This window comes from Hippoglossus stenolepis, chromosome 4 (genome assembly GCF_022539355.2).
Source record: "Hippoglossus stenolepis isolate QCI-W04-F060 chromosome 4, HSTE1.2, whole genome shotgun sequence".
Classification (NCBI taxonomy): domain Eukaryota; kingdom Metazoa; phylum Chordata; class Actinopteri; order Pleuronectiformes; family Pleuronectidae; genus Hippoglossus; species Hippoglossus stenolepis.
This window is the reverse complement of record NC_061486.1, coordinates 6,204,196-6,220,316: the sequence shown is the minus strand read 5'-3', so window position 1 is coordinate 6,220,316 and position 16,121 is coordinate 6,204,196. Positions and strand designations below refer to the sequence as shown.

General features: G+C 43.4%; 1 protein-coding gene and 1 long non-coding RNA gene across 2 annotated transcripts in view; one reads left to right on the top strand and one right to left on the bottom strand.

Moving 5' to 3' along the window:
• The window catches only part of stard13b (StAR-related lipid transfer (START) domain containing 13b), a 69,570-nt gene that overhangs the window by 13,708 nt on the left and 39,741 nt on the right, over positions 1 to 16,121 (top strand). Inside the window, exons 4-6 of the mRNA XM_035154413.2 lie at positions 4,386 to 4,529; positions 5,629 to 5,775; positions 11,281 to 11,314. Coding sequence (XP_035010304.2) covers positions 4,386 to 4,529; positions 5,629 to 5,775; positions 11,281 to 11,314 — 325 coding nt within the window. The remainder of the gene's footprint in view (positions 1 to 4,385; positions 4,530 to 5,628; positions 5,776 to 11,280; positions 11,315 to 16,121) is intronic.
• On the bottom strand, positions 5,404 to 14,709 carry LOC118106149. The gene is made up of 3 exons (XR_004695183.1): positions 14,607 to 14,709; positions 10,238 to 10,445; positions 5,404 to 5,741 (listed from the first exon to the last, which is right to left on the bottom strand). It is a non-coding gene; the product is annotated as an uncharacterized LOC118106149 (long non-coding RNA).

The window sequence follows — 16,121 nt, the reverse complement described above, 5'->3', positions numbered from 1 at the left end:
GCTCTGAATGGGTTGTTCTGGAGAAGGGCGGAGGAATGCAGGGAATCCGGGGAGCCTGTTGTAAATATTATCAAAAGACAGCAGGTCGCTGCTTCTCATGGTGTCACACCAGCCGCGCTCTGTTATCACACGGCGGACATCACTCTGAGAAAGTCTAACATTTCAGCCGGCGGACTGGAAAGAACAGAAGTCCATTGATTTCATAGGAAAAAAACGAGCTGTTTTATTCAGCCTTGCTTCCCTTTGCTTGTTTTTATTTTATAGTCTGACACTGAATGTACACTGTCTTTTCATGTCAGGGTTAAATCACATGTATATACTGTAAATATATACATGCTAGATAGAATATACACCCAAAATTTGGAAAGTGCTTAGAAAGAAGCCAAATAAGAGCAAATAATTGATCAACACTCATTTGCACCCTTTTAATTTACAGTGTTTTTATCTTTGTTTAGTTTGAGATTCTTTTGTTTTATTGTTTTTATTTCATTGTATTTATTTGCTGCTTCTGCTTAGTTTTTAGATTCTAGTGTTTCTGTTTCATCGCTGCTTATCGAGACCTCAGTACTTGACAATAAACCTTCTTTAATATTTGTAATAATTATAATAATAATAAAACTTTATTTGTATGGCACCTTTCAAAACACAGTTACAAGGTGCTTTACTTGGTGCTTAGCTTTTATTATCTTCAGTTTATCTAAATAATGACTGAATGATGTAGGTTTAGAGAAGTATGGCATCACTGAAGAAGAATAAAAAATACATGAGTGCAGATTCTCCAAGCTGAAGGTTCTGTCTAGTTTTAAATGCAGAAACTCACACAGAGGATTCCTGCGCTCGTCCCTGGATGTAGTTGTGAACATTAACCATATGAGGGCACTGTATGCACGGTGTTTAGGCTCAGGACTCCCGGCCCTGCCTGCATCATTGAGCTGGGTGATTAAAGTCGAGTGACTAAATGCCCCTTTTAAACACATTTCTTCATCCGTCTCTCCTCTTCTGCAGTTATGACTGAGCTCACTCTGTGTGTCCTTGCATTGCAGGATATCAGGACTGTAATTTATTCCTCTTGAGTAGCCAGGTAGCCGTTGCCCTTTCGCATGACCGGCTGCTACATTTGGAAACCTCCATGGTGATCTCTGGCACTCTCTGTGGGTGGCGCAGACTAGGCACCGAGCCCAGAGCTCACACACTTAACTCCTCATTTCCATGTCAAAGCCGCAGTGTTGGGCTTTTCAATGTGGCCAATTTGCGCTGATAAAGTTATAGCCGGCTCACATTTTGTTGTAGAAGATAACATTAATGCATTTATCTAAAGGATTGACTCATACCAAGCCCAGTTGCCATGGTGCGGAGGGCTTCGCACAATTGCCGGGCCCGGGATCGAGAGGGAAAAGGCACAGAGGGATGAATCAAGGGTAGTGTCTCACTTGAGCGTCAAGCCTTCTGTGGAATTTGTCTCATTCTGTGTGGAAGTGGCCACATTCCTGAGCTGCACCTTGTGGGGATGTCACTGAAAAGAGACGGCGTGAATGTGTTCCAGATTTGGCCCGGGCATCTGTTTCTGACTCTCATGGTTAATTAGTCCACTTTAAGTTCCTTTTCTTATATATTTTCAGTTGTTAGGTTTAAAATATCAAGATTCTTTTCGCACAAACATTAAGAGAAAAGTTGCATCGACTGAAGCTCGAAGTCAACCTCTGTCTCTGCAGTATCATTTCTTGTCATCGCATAGACTCATTCCAGATCTTTAACTGAAATCATATCGCTTCTTTACTCATTACACAACAGCTCAGTCAGTCTCGCTCTCGACTTTAGACGGAGGAACGTTCAGCCGCTGAGCTGCCGATCATGAGGATTTGTGTGTCACTGGATCAAGAGGACGGACAAAGTTTTAATTCCAATTTGCTCTGGTTCGTTAATCATGACGGACGTGGTTCCCTCAGGTTAATGAATACGAGCTTTGTCCTAACTGAAATGCTTCATCAAGTATTTATGATGCGCACGTACATGTGGCCATTTCCAAATCCAAATCTTTATCTGGTTGTCTAGTATCATGTTAAGGTTCATCTACCTCATCCTTGCGTCACATGTTACAAGAGAAGCTGTAGAATGTTCATTAGCATCTGGTTGGTGATGTCTTGTACCTGTTTCCTGGAGTGTCTCAGTCTCGCGTGTGGACATCACCATTAGGTCGGTTAATATATACGTTTGGCAGACACAGGAGATTGAGTTGTGGAAACTTACTGTCAAACGTTTTACTCTCCCTGGTGGAAGGAGGAGGACGACACCGAGCAGGGAAGCTTTCATTCGGTCCTCTCTGTGACCCCGAGTGACCCCTCAGGCTTCAGGGGTCAGCAGGGGATTGTCCAGACTTAGGTCATTCCTCAGGGATTGAGAGGGAAAAAGCCACTTTCTCCCAGTGCCAGTCAGCTGACCACCCAGGGTCAGCTGAGTGGAGGGAGCGTCTGGTGTCTAGACCTTTAATTCTTCATAATTTAGCGAGAATGAACAGAACATAAAATATCATATGATAAGTCGGTCAGTGCCATAATTTCTGATGTAATTCAAATGTTCTGCCTTGTGGAGAATGATTTGCAGCTCGTGGGAAGATGTTGGGGGGGGGGTTTCACTGTCTGTGATCGGGTCAGTTTTAAATTGAGTTGGAGACAATCAACATTAAAAGACCCCTGACTGTGGAAACACACAGACGTATCTGATATGTTGGGGTTATCACATGGTGGTATCTCTGGAATCTGTCAAATTTATCAAATATATAAACTAAGAAATGAAGCCTGGATGGTTTTCAGAGGGACGATCAAGGAGCAGCTGTAATGAGCGGTTAGGGATTTTCCATTTCACTTATACAGTCACGTATACAGTCTTGCTTGGATACAGTAAGTGATCGTGGTTAAATCAGTCATGGTGACAGCTCCTATAACGTCATGCTTCACTTGAATATTGACACTGTTTACTTCTTAGGGGGGAGGAAGAGAACCAGAAATGTCGTCAATATTGTCTCCTGACGCAAACTTCAGTTTTGCAAATGTACTGGTCATATCCTGTGGTTGGTGATGTTGAATTTCTGTTCTTGGAGGACGAGGATGATCCTGGGCCAAATTTCTCTGTTGGTCCTAATTAGTGACTTCCTGTAGCAGTCATATTGCAGGAGGAGCTTCCTTGGAAACACATGATGTTGTTTAACCTAATTTACAAGAGAAATTCTATAGAAAAGTCGCTACTTGATATTTCTGGGATTTCATGCTAGGATTCTTTAACCGAGGCTACAATGATGCTGTTGAGGAGTTTGTAGCATGTGACCCTTTCCAGGACTTCAGGCAAGACACACACACACACACACACACACACACACACACACACACACACACACACACACACACACACACACACACACACACACACACACACTGATGTATCTTAACTATGTTAATTTATGCCTCAGTGACTGAGGTGTATCCTGCTGATTTATGGGGCTGGACCTCCAGATCCTCAGACACAGCTCCTGTCTGTGTGAAGATGGCCTATTTATATGCACTGTGTCTCGGGGGAGCAGTGAAAGCCCCGGTGCAGGGAATTCCATCATGCTCTGCATGGCGCACATGTCTGGACCCCTCCTCCTGTGCTCTTTCACCCCGAGAAGCGTCTGAGGAGATCACATTTCCATGTGTGGCAGCGGCACTGTAGCATCTGCAATTTTACAAGATACTGTTTTTGGGGTTTGCGTGTAGCTCTGGTTTGAGTTTAGGGCAGAGCGGTGAATCCACAGATGCTCTCGTCTTACCTTAAAGCTCTCGTGTGTCCAATAGGTCTGACAAAGATGGCAGCTGATCACTGGACAAACGAATGAACCTGATTACACTCCCCATTGGTTTTACTGCATGTTTGAAATAAAAAAGAATAATATTTTTCTTTAACGATGAGGAGCTGAAGCATGTAATTAAGATGCCAAGGGATTTTTAATGACGCGTCAACAGCTCAACTTGATATTAACCTCAAACTAATAACTGAAAACTCCCCTGTGTGGCACTGTGTGTGTGTGCATCATTTAGTGCGTTATCTATTTATATATTGGAGGTGATTTATTAGGGCAACGCTTTATCTTTTATTATAGCTGTGACTTGTTTGCAGCCACTTTCAATGATGCAAAAATGCTTTGTAAAAAATAGATTTGAGGAAAAACAGTCAGAAATAAAATTAAAAATACAAAAAGAAATACTGGTATTTGTGTGATAAAACTGTTAATATAATGAAAACTGAATATTTGAGCTTGAATTCACAACAAACACTGACAACTGGGAGAAATCCCCTCAGTCACTTCTCTACTAACAGGGCAGCTTGTCTCCTCTTCCCCTGATTACCCACAGGAGTCTCCGCAGGTCAAGTCTCCCTGGTCAGAATCAATGAGCCAGCTGATGTGGAAACTGGACCAGCTCAACCTGGACATCGAGGAGGCCCTGAGTGCGAGCTCGTCTCCCTCCAACACGCCCTGCACCGCCCGCAAGAAACAGGTGAGCGTGTGTTCTCGCAGCCCTGGCATCAACCAGCACGTCCTTTTATAAAGCAGCGTGTGGACTGCGGAGGTTCAAATGGTGCGTGCACTGTCACGGTCCCTGTGCTGTACACATTCCTGTGAAGCGTATGCCGCATACTTGGTCATGCTTTTTAAACTTCACTGAATCAATTTACTTTGCTCTGTGCAGAGAAAATCCTATTGGATTATTTGGACCTGTAAGCAACAGGTGTTCAGCAGAATTTGATGTCTGGACATTCTTTGAAAACAAAGAGTGTTGCACGTCAGATTTAGATTTAAACAGTCAAATGAAGCGGTGTTAATGCATAAACCCAGTGTGGAAGGCATTGTGTGGATCTCATGTGAGTTTCTCCCATGACTGCGACTTGTGAGGTATGTGGATACAGTGTGTGTGTGTGTGCGTGACACTGTGGGCTTTGTCAGAACATCTTACAGTGTCTCACTGAGCTGTTTTTATGATGTCGATCTGCAGCTCTCAGACGTGATACTGGAGTCTACAGAGCGGCAGACTGGTGGAAATGGTGCGGCAGGAACAGACAGCTGTTGTGCTTCTGAGGCTGTGACCGGGACCATGAAACTAAAACAGGGCTCTTCTCATGGTGGCGTGTTACATGAAATATCCCTCCAGAGTTAGCATTCGGGAACAAAAGTGCTCTTTGGCGTTAAACATGTATGCGCGGCACAGAGGAGCCGTTGTGTCGGAAGGGAGTTTGTATGATTTGGTCCATTAGGAATGGATGACAGAGGCTCACATGCCTCCCAGGCATCTGCATAACCATCCCAGGCATTCACTATTACTTGCTTTAACTAATGACAGGCGACTGGGCAAGACAAGACATCTTTACTGGGGATATTTGACAAGGTCATAATCTCTGTCCTCTCCAAAGAGGATCCACACATACAGGCTCCTTTGTGCGCCTCTGTCGAGCTGAATCGAGGCTGGAGATTTCACTTCCCCAGCCGTTGACCTCAGCCTCTTGTTTTCTTTTCCCCTGGCCACCGTTGAGACCATCCCAGTCTGCTCAGACCACTCGGAGACAGACCCCGTCTTGATTGTTGATGTGATGTTGTTGCAGTGCGGTGCCGTTTCAAAGTCCACTCTCCACCGAACCCCGAACGACCTGGTTCTCCAAAGACCCGGCCCAGGGGAATGTCCGAGCCGAGCCGGATCTTCTGCTCCTCGCAGCGCCTCAGTGGGAACGAGAGCAAGAAGCAAGAAGACGGTAGGTTTCTCGATCAATCACAGGCTGCCTGCAGGCATCTAACACATTCTCAGAAATCATACAGGTACAATCATACAAATATCACAGTGCTTGCTTCATACAGGAATATGGTCCAGTTCTCATCTTTAAACCTGTGAACTGCTCAAATCCTTCGGCTGCACAACTGGTTGCACATTTTTCTGTGTTTCAGCTCAAATCTGGCTTTAGTATTTTTTGGGTTACTGCCATGATCTGTTTACTTCCTCTGTGTCTCCCTGCTTATTCAAAGTTCTTGCTTTTGCTGGGAAAGGTTCACGTTGTCTCCATCCTATGATTGCACTATACACATCTGTAAATTAGTTTCATCTGAAATGAATTCAATTCTATCAGACTTGTCAGACTAGTATTTAGTTTATTGAACAACGGCTTGTGTGACTCATTTGATTTATTTAACGAGATATTTTAATGTAATTTATGTTCTCGAAAAGATGCTCATCATCTTCTTGATCCAATTTAAATGTTCTAGGTCTTTTTACGCATCTTTTAAACATTTATTTATTCGAGGCGGTTTCACTGAGCTGACTGGAAGCTGCTCAGTTTCACCTCCATCTGATCCACTGGCCCCTGAGCAGCTCCGAGGTTAAGGGCCTCGTTCAAAGGCACCACAGCGGTGTTGATGAGGAACGCACTGCTGCGTCATTTCAGTTCTAGTGGAGGTTTTTCTTTTGATAAACAATGGATTTAAAAAAGAAAAACAGAATGACTTCATCTGCGAAAGAGATTTATCCTCTTACACAATATTTTTTATAAGCTTTCTTATCAGTTTCCTTCATGAATAAAGTCACACTCTGTGAAACTTAAATTTCACCATCTCATATTTAATCCTTATATCACTATCACTGTGTTGAAAGAAGAAGAAGAATAAAAACAACACGTAGCAGATTAGGTCACTTTTTAAAACAAATTAATCACCAGCTGAAATTCTGACGCTCTCTCTCCGGTGCGACTCCTCTTCTTTAATCTACATCTGTAAATATTTGAGGTTTGCGTTGGGAACGAGGCGGCTTAGGCATTCTTAAACAAGCAGCGCCCACTTCTGCTGGACCAAGTATATAAATGTCACCATTCAGCCGCCCTAAGAGAAACAGACAACTGAGAGATTTGCAGAATGCGGGGCAGGGTTTGGATTCAAAGCCTTTCAGCTTGTGCTTTGTGCTCCGGCTGCGGCTCGACGGCAAACAACCTGCTCATAAGAGAAAAAGCTGCAATCACAAATATTTTCCAATATAACTCAATGAAATCTGGGCATCGTGTTACATTGTGATGTTAGTTCTATGTCACGTTATAGTTTTGTTTTGTTCAGCTACCTCCATGAAGCCACAGCATGGAGCGTATTCTGTGGACTGCAGGATACTGGAACCACACTGAGGGGCTACTGGAAAGATTGGGGTGAGACGGGTTTGAGCATAATTAGATTGGAGAGTCAAAAGGGAGATTATTTTGTCTGTAGGCTCTGATACTTTAGATGAAATGAAGTTTCGGTTCTCGGAGTAGACGCCACCTGTCTCCTCTGTGGAAGCCATAACTATCTCTTGAAAGTGACAGCGGCGCAGGTTAAAACTTGGCTCAGGGACAGCTGGGAATGTTCACATATGCTAAAGACGAGAGTATTTTGGCTGCAGTGGAACATTGAGTGTAATGAGATCACATTCTATACGAAGTGGTGACATGTTCCGGGCTGTTTGATGATTACATGATTTATATGATGTTTTTATTAGGCTACAAAATAATGAATTTCATGCTACTGTTGATTTCTGTCCCCTTATCAACCATATTTCAATTCATTAGATCCATTATTATAAATTGCACCCACTCATAAATATCAGTCCACTAAATAAGACAGTTTTTTCATTAAGATCCATAATTATTCTCTTGGAAATTACCAATCCGCACCAAATTTTAATGGGTTCTTTCCTGACTCATACCGCATCCTTCCACCAAATTTGGGGAAAATCCACTCTGTAGTTTTTGCGTAATCCTGCTAACAAACAAACAATGAATGTAGTTTAAACATAACCTTCTTGGGAGCTCGGAAGTCTGAAGATAGAAAATAAATTCTTACGTGTAATACGTGAAATAAGTGCAAGTTTTTGGTAATTATTCATTTTGTGGCAGACAAAGATGTCACCGATATCCGAAGATTGACATAACTCTCATATCCGTCTGAAAAAATCTGAAGCAGCAAGTTAGCTTAGCTTAGCGTAATGACTGGAAACAGGGGGAAACAGCTAGCCGGGTTCCATCCACAAATATAATCTCACCCAACACGTCGAACTGTTCCTTTAAGTTTGCCCGCCAGTTCCGACGTGACAGAAATCCGATGAATCGACATGTGAGCAGCTCTGCACATTCAGAGAGGAGCCTCCTCCTCTGGGCCCTCTTACATAAGAGCTCTGCACCCAAACGCCTCAGACAGCAGGTGAGCGAGAATGCGATGCAGATTGAATCGCAGCCTCGGAGACTAAGAATAAACCGGACCAGTGTGCGAGCCAGTGCTCCCTGCTTGAACCGGCAGTTACAGCCCGGCCCAGAGATGTTTTATGGGAGTATCTGGTAGAAGTTTTTTGGCACCTGCCTGAATCCCTGCTGCCTCTGTACAATGTGGGAAAAAAAAAACACAAGTGGAATGTTCCTCATATCTGCGTCAATCTGCCGCACATCATGCAGGCAGAGCTAATCTTAACTGGAATGTGATTTCTGTCTTGTCTGCTCCTTATATCACAACGTACACAGTGAATCAAACAGGGCGGTTTGCACCTTTTGTCAACAGCCTGCATGACGGGGCTTATACTACAATGTAGTCCCAAAAAAGTAATACAAGGAATTTTCAAGTTTTAACCTTTAATTATAACAGAAAAGTACTTTGTCTGACTCTTCTGAGGCGGATATCTTAAATCCATGGAGTATTTGAATACATTCCACATTCACAACTTCTCAAATGTGAGGATAATGATGATAATTTGTTTGGCACTTTTCAATACAAGTAACAAAGTGCTTTACAACAATCAGAGTAACGAAATAAATATTTTTTACAGAGACGTGTCTTAAGAAGAGAGATAAAACCGGGAACAGATTCTGCTAGTGTAGGGGTCCTCACAGCAAAGGCTCTGTCTCCTTTGGTTTTCAGCCTTGGTAATGAAATGAAATGGCTACCAGCGCTTCACCAGAGGATCTCAGGCTGCGTCCTGGCTCGTAGGGGGATAAAAAAGGGGACAGCTCATGTCTGGCTTTAAAAGTAATTCAAAGAATTACTTTTATCCTAAAACAGGATCTGCTGTTCTTGCAGGATCTTTCTAAATTAAACGTTCAGACAAAACAAGAACCATGAAATCGTGATCTCATATCAGTGGATGTATCTTGACCTCGCTCTTCACTGAGTTATTGGTCAATTGAGATGTATTCCGGTTGAGGACTCCTTCTTTTAATCGGTGTTGACAGAGACGGGCAGAACTGAGGACGCCCTGCTCCGTCCCCTCGGACTGACCGGGCCTGTAGCTGCCCTGTTGTCTCTTAAGCAGGGTGTCATTAGTGCCGCTATCAGTCACACACACAAACACACACATTCACTCACATAAACACACACAGACCTGTCACTCCATACAAACACCAGTCCCTGTGCCGCTCATGCCTGGAGGATGTCACTTTTCCTGACCTGCAGCCTTTGACGTGTCTCCACCACCTGACGCCAATCGGACTGAACTCGGGAAATGTGCGTTAAAAGTGGGTGCGAATCACTATCGTAATACTGTCTCTTGACTGGCATGAAGGAAAGATGAAGGAAAAGAAAGCAGGCGAGCGAGAGTGATGTGCTCGAGACTTTGAAGTCTTGTCAAATCCACACATCTCCTCCGGGGCCCAGCATCTGGTTTTTGGAGTGCAAGTTTTCCCCAACTTTTATTTCTGAAACGCTCGTCTTTGGAGACTGAACTTATCAGGTCCATCGCATTTCCAGAAGACAAACCCCCCCCCCGTCTCCCTCCCTTTTAAAGACACGGAGCAGGTGATAGTTAAAGCACAGGGACAACAATCCGCAGTGTTTCTGTACATCAAACGCAGCCTTTGAACTGGGTCACAGAAGTGTTTAGATATGTGATGAAATTCTGCCCGACTGTGCCAAATCTCACAATCAATTACGAGGGATACATCAATGGCAGCAGCTCATGGTTTCCTCAGGGCCACGCTGACCTGCTCCATGTTTAAACAGAGGTAAGAATACATACATGAGGGTATGAGTCAATGTTTATGACCTGCTTATTTCTCTGTTGAGTCAGAGTCACCGAGTCGGGTTCAGCCGAGTGTTCGAGCCTTTGACTGCTCACTCCGGAGTCACATGGACACTTTAAGGTTTTTTAAGACCTGCCAGAAAAACTCTTGGCAGCGTCTCCCTCTGCCTGAATGAGAAATGGACTGGTGCCCCTCTCACCTCATTTGCCGTGTGGCCTCAAAGTGTCAGCGAGCCGTGTAACAAAGACGGATGGCGTCCAAACAAAACCACCTGTCCCCGTTCGATCCGGCCAATCGGGTCTTTTTTGTTGTCGCGGCGAAGTGGCGTCGCTACAGGTCGCTCGTCCAGCCGTGTGATTCTTTACCCCGCGAGAGCTTTGTGCTGCCATGACAACACTGCGGCTCCACTGTGAAACACACGGTACACAAGTAACTTATTGTGCTGAGACAAGAAAATACTTTTTTGCAGATATGTTGATAGAAGTTTGAAACCGGCGTCACATGGGCTTGTTGCCAGTTGACTGAGGGTCAGCGGTATCAGGAGCAGGCGAGTTTAGGCAACGTTTTTGTCTCTGCCAGGGGAAAAAAATGTGGAAACGGGGCAAGTAAACAAGGGCGTAAATCAGACCGGTGGGGCACAACAGGGGAAATGGAGGAGAGAGCTGGGCAAGAGAGGGGAAGGAATCTCGACCCGTCCAGTTTTTGGAATTCGACTTTCACTCCTGCACCCTCTGCAGGATCATTAATATATCATCTGCAAAATCAAGGATGTGTTTAAGTGGGTTTTATTGCAGATATGAATCGTCTCTTTCAAGTCAAGAAACATGACTTTTCCAAAACTACAACTGTTTTCCAGGTTTATAGCAAACTTTCGTAAAATGGAGTTTACACGTCCTGGTAGAATGTTATTAAGGCAGCGACAGCAGATTGTGGGGAATAACCACAATCTGTGGGAATAAAAAGCTGACAAACAGAACATCAACCTCAGTGTTAACAAGTTAGAATTATTGCTACAGTTAGATTCTCTCTTGGCTCCGTCAATACAGCAGTGATTTCACCAATGAAGAATGCAGGGAGAGATCCTCTGTTCCCGAAAGCAGGGAACTGGTTGTGTGTCTCTCAATCGTTTTTTTTAACAGCCAAATCATGTGCGATGCTTTTCTTAGCTTTCCTTCTTATCATTAAAACTCACATCCCCGATATTGTGTCACTGATTTAGTGTTGTTTTCTTTTGTCTTGTAGATGTTCAATAAGATGACCGATGCAGCAGGTGCAGGTAAGAAATTATTCATTTACGTTATCATGTTTTCTGTTTTTAATTGCAGTGTGGTTATTGCTTTTATTTGAGTTTTCTGAGTTCGGAGAGTTTAAAATATGTGGCTCTGTGTCTGTCCTGATCTGTCCAGTACTTTTATTTTCCTCTCTGCACCCACTGACCTTAAAAATGGTTTAAACAAGTTGCTGAGTATATGGAAATGAGAAAACTCCCTGCTGGAGAAGAGGTTTTTAAACATCACCCACTTTGCCTGCATATTTATACTGTATTGAATAAAATACAGTTTAAAATTATATTTACATTCCATTGAATTTGCACTGATGCACATGCTACTTTCTCATTTATGTTCATTTTAACTAAGACACAGATTTTACATTTCTGTTCGCTGGGCACTTAAAATGACAATGAGAACTGTTGTATAGAAAATGAACCTTCATTGTAACGTGTAGAATTAGACACGGCTGCCTCGTGGATTTTTTCTTTTACACGTCTGAGTCTGGGTCTCTCTGTGTTTTCTGACAGAACCTTATACGTGGATCAGTTTTACAACCTGATCTTTGAGGGAAGTCTGCTCAGTCTCAGCCTACATTACAGTCGGTGCTGTACTGTAACTGAAGTCAGTGCCGCTCTGCCGTCTGGCACATTGTGAAAAATCACCCTGCAAGTTGATCCTGCACTGTGTCCTGTCGTGCACGGGGGGCATCGCTCGGGCCTCAGTCAGTATTAATACGAGTGACGGCCACAGGTGTCCGTGAGCGGCCTCCCAGCCGGCGTCCCGAGAATGTCTCTTGTTTTAAAGGCCTCTCTATATGTATAATGGGCACTTGGCGGTATGCAGTTAAAATTAGGCAGCGTGCCACATCATTGTTTCTGTTTCGCTGAGGGGGAAATATTTGGCCTGGTGGGACGTGGCCCTTGAGGGGCAGCTGTGGGATTTGGGTAGATGCCATTTCGAGCTCAGGTTGCACTCTCACATGACCTCTGTTGTGTATGACGGCACCGCACAAGTGGACATTATGGCCTGGAAAGATTCCATGTCACTTTTGTGCCGCAGTAAACGAATGTGTGGTCTGCTGGTGTGCAGGAGATATGCTCCGTGAGCGATCGCCGGGTCATTCCAGACTGTAACTCTGAGGAAACCCGAGTGTGAGACCACCGTGAATCACGTCAACGCGTTTTGTCAACACGCCGCTGAGATTTTCTTCAAATTCATTTGTCATATTTTTCCACCGTGTGAATTTCACGGCGTTCGGTCGCATGCTGCCTCTTTTAGGTCGGTTCTCCGGGCTGAGACCAAGCCGACCAGAGGCAGTGTCGCTGTCTCGCTTTATTTAGCCATCAAGCAGATGAAATCAACATATGCTTTCAGCTGGAATGTAATGATAAAATAACTTGGAGGATGATGTTGTGAATGGGACAAAGCTGGCAGAGAGTCACACACATTAGGTACAGCTGAGCTATAAGGAGGCCCGATTTTATGACACGGATACGAGACGGCCAGATGGTTCTCGGTATCGACCATAACAACACTGTCCACCTCATTAAAATGACATTGACCAGGAGAGGAAAGCACATTCTTTGGGTCCAGATACAAAATAGCAAAGCAGCGGTGAGAAGACCTTTGCTATTATGTTGTGCTCTATTAATGTGCACTGCTTTTCTTTAACTCTCACATTCAGAAAACTGTCAAAGACTTAATCCACTTGAAATTGCTCATATTCATAAACCATTAACATGCATTTTACAAGCTTCCAATTCATTTTTTAAGGAACGTGACTTTTTTATTTGCAGTTTTACATTCACTTTGCCCTCTGGTAATCCATGATGGGCTGATTTTATCTATCAAATAGTTGAAGTTTGAAGTTCAGCATTTGCCGGATCTTTATTAAGGAGCAGCTCAGCCTCGAGGGACTGTTGACTGCCTTGAATTCTTTAGAACAACGACCAATTTGTTTATCTTGAAGTCAACACTGATAATAACCACTGCACCATTCATAAATAAGTGTGCAGTGAGATTTCAAAAATAGTTTTAGGGGATTTCGAAACTTTTCTTGTATGTTTTCATTTATTTAAGCGATGGAAAAAAGACGAGACCTTTTCGCCCTCATCACTTGTTGTTTTGTTTTTGTTGAGCAGAAGTAAAAACAGCTCCTAAAACCGCATGTGGATATAAACAGAGAAAATTATTTGCGGGAAAGAAAAACTTAATCCTTCATCATAAATGTTTATTTTCTGAAGTTGTGACTCAATATTTGTGGAGCATTTTTCACCTCTTGAGCAGATGAGCGGCCGAAAGCGTAATGTGAATGGAAACATATTCCCCAGGGTGTCTTTAATTGCAGTGTGGAAATTAATGGTTTCCTCTGGTTCGGCCTCGGGAACCCTGCTGCCTTTACTGACATTAATCACAGAATCACTCAATCAATCAATCAACCGACCTATAAGTGCTGAAAGCTGCACATCCAGACAGGTTCCTGCCGCAGATACAGAACAAATAAGGAGGATGAATCTGCATTTATCAGTTTGACCTAAAACATGGATAGAGTTGTAGTGAGACATAAGATTTTCAATGAGATTTATGCAAAAACAACCGAATGAATTTGCACCAAACTTAGTTTCACATATGGGCCAAGAAAGGACCCATTGAATAGGGCGCACATCTGGATTCAGGATTATTCTAGATTTCCCAGAGAATAATTCATGGATCTTAATTTTTTTTTTTATCATGCATATTTAAGTGACTGATGTCTATGAGTTCGTGCAATTTGGTGCAGCTTGATTGAATTTAAGTAGACTCGGCCTTTGCAGGGGTCTGCACTCTACTTGTTGCCATTATAGTTTGTTAATGTATCGGTGTTTCAAGGAGAAAGTTCAAGGAGAAACACAGCTCGATTATTTCCGACCTGCATAAATAAAGGCTCACATGCACTGTTATGATAAACATCAGCTTCCTAAATGGCAGGAAAATGACACAAGTGAGGCAGAAACATTAATCTCTGGCCCAGAACGGTCGGGCCAAGGCTTCCCACTCCGGGCCGACTGCATTTACACACATCCCCTCTCTGTGAATACATATAATCTACTTTTAGTGTGAAAATCTCCTTCCACTGATTAGAAGAAAAACAAAGATGGAACTCTATGAATCCCGAGGAGGCTTCTGTCTCTTTGCAGGGAAAGAAACGTAAAGCCCCTCGCACTGTGGCGTTAATGCCTCCCAGGGAAAAAGGCTGAAAAGAAGATGTTTTATCGATTTTGTTCCCCTCCTCCTTCACAATCAGCGTTTAAATCTCACCTGGATTCCTCCATGCAGCCTTGTTGCTTTTATTGATCCTGAATCCAGGGTCGTCTCATCAAGCTGCAGGCTGAGATGAACTCTGCTTCGTGCTGTAGGCTGTGAAAGTGAGATTCAATATTGAATGTTTTGGCAAAACAAGAACAATGTGCACATCTCAGACCACTTGGCAGCAGATGCTTCTAATGGTGTTTGGTGAGGTTGATATATTTTTGTTTTGGCAACATTTCTGGTGATGAGCTGTGATGGCGGAGGTGTTTTGCAACTGCATGTTGTGTGGGCATCAGAGTTCAGTGAAATGGTGTCAACACTGTGGTCACGTACTTTACCTTGAACGACGTCAGAGCATCCGTAGGTGCTGTTTTTCTTTCTGATTTTTATTTAAGTACTGTTTCTGCTTTGATTCATCACATCTATACAATTTTTTTACATATATTTTCTATCTATTTAACCCTTTTTTTATATTTTCATAGCTTCTATTTCACCATTTATCCTTTTCTTTATTTACTTTATGATTTGCTTTGTACGTGATGGACAGAGGACTAATGTGAAGATTTTTCTGGACATTTTGACTTAACACAAAGAAAATTGTTATTGGTGGATTGGATTTATTGCAACACAGGTTTTACAGATGAAGCACCGGTGGGTATTATATAATGTCGACGACTATACTAATGCATTACAGCAGGCTTGTCTCTCCTGCATGTTCTTCAGCTGTTCTCAGAGAACCCGGCCTCGATGCAGTCTCACCCCGGGGTCACTGCCTGGTGCTGAGGGCCGGCGGTGACCTCAGACAGCTGCAGTCTCTCTCCCTCTCTCTGCACTGCGTCTCTCCGGGGGCCGGTTAGGGACCAGAGTGTCCACATCACAAGAGCTTCTTAGCAACCAATGACGATATATGTTGAATGTATTGTTGAAATGTTCAGCTGGAGTCGGGGAAGGGGGGGCGCGCTGCAGGGTGAATATTGAAATCAGATGTAGTGTTGGATGTAGCAGGATTTTTCGACCCTGTTGTTACTTGCTGGTTTCGATTGGATTCTGACCTCACTGCTGTTACCGCCGGTTTTATTACAAAATCCTTTTCTGAGACAGAAAAGGTTCAAATTTAGCGAAGCATCCTGATTCTAAGGGGGAAGTCATGAGGTTTTTAGAGGAATAGATCATTGTAGGGGAATTGTACTGTTTCTCTTGAATTACACAAACACGTACAAGCCTTTTTACTGTATGCATTTAATCGTGACAGATTTCCAGCCTGCACTGTTTGACTCCTGGTTTAGATAATGGGCTGACATTAGTAGAGTGAACGACTTCTCTGATAATACCGTACTAGCATGTGAGCAAACGGTTGAGAAGCACCGTATCCCCAGGGCGAGATCTCTTCTGTCATTTGCAGCTGAGGCGTTTTTAAATAGCCCAGCATGACATTAATTGACAACAGTGAAAAATCTGAAAAGTTGTTATTTCACGCAGCTGGAAAAATGTTTCTCTGTGTTTCTACGCGTCTCGCCGCGCCTG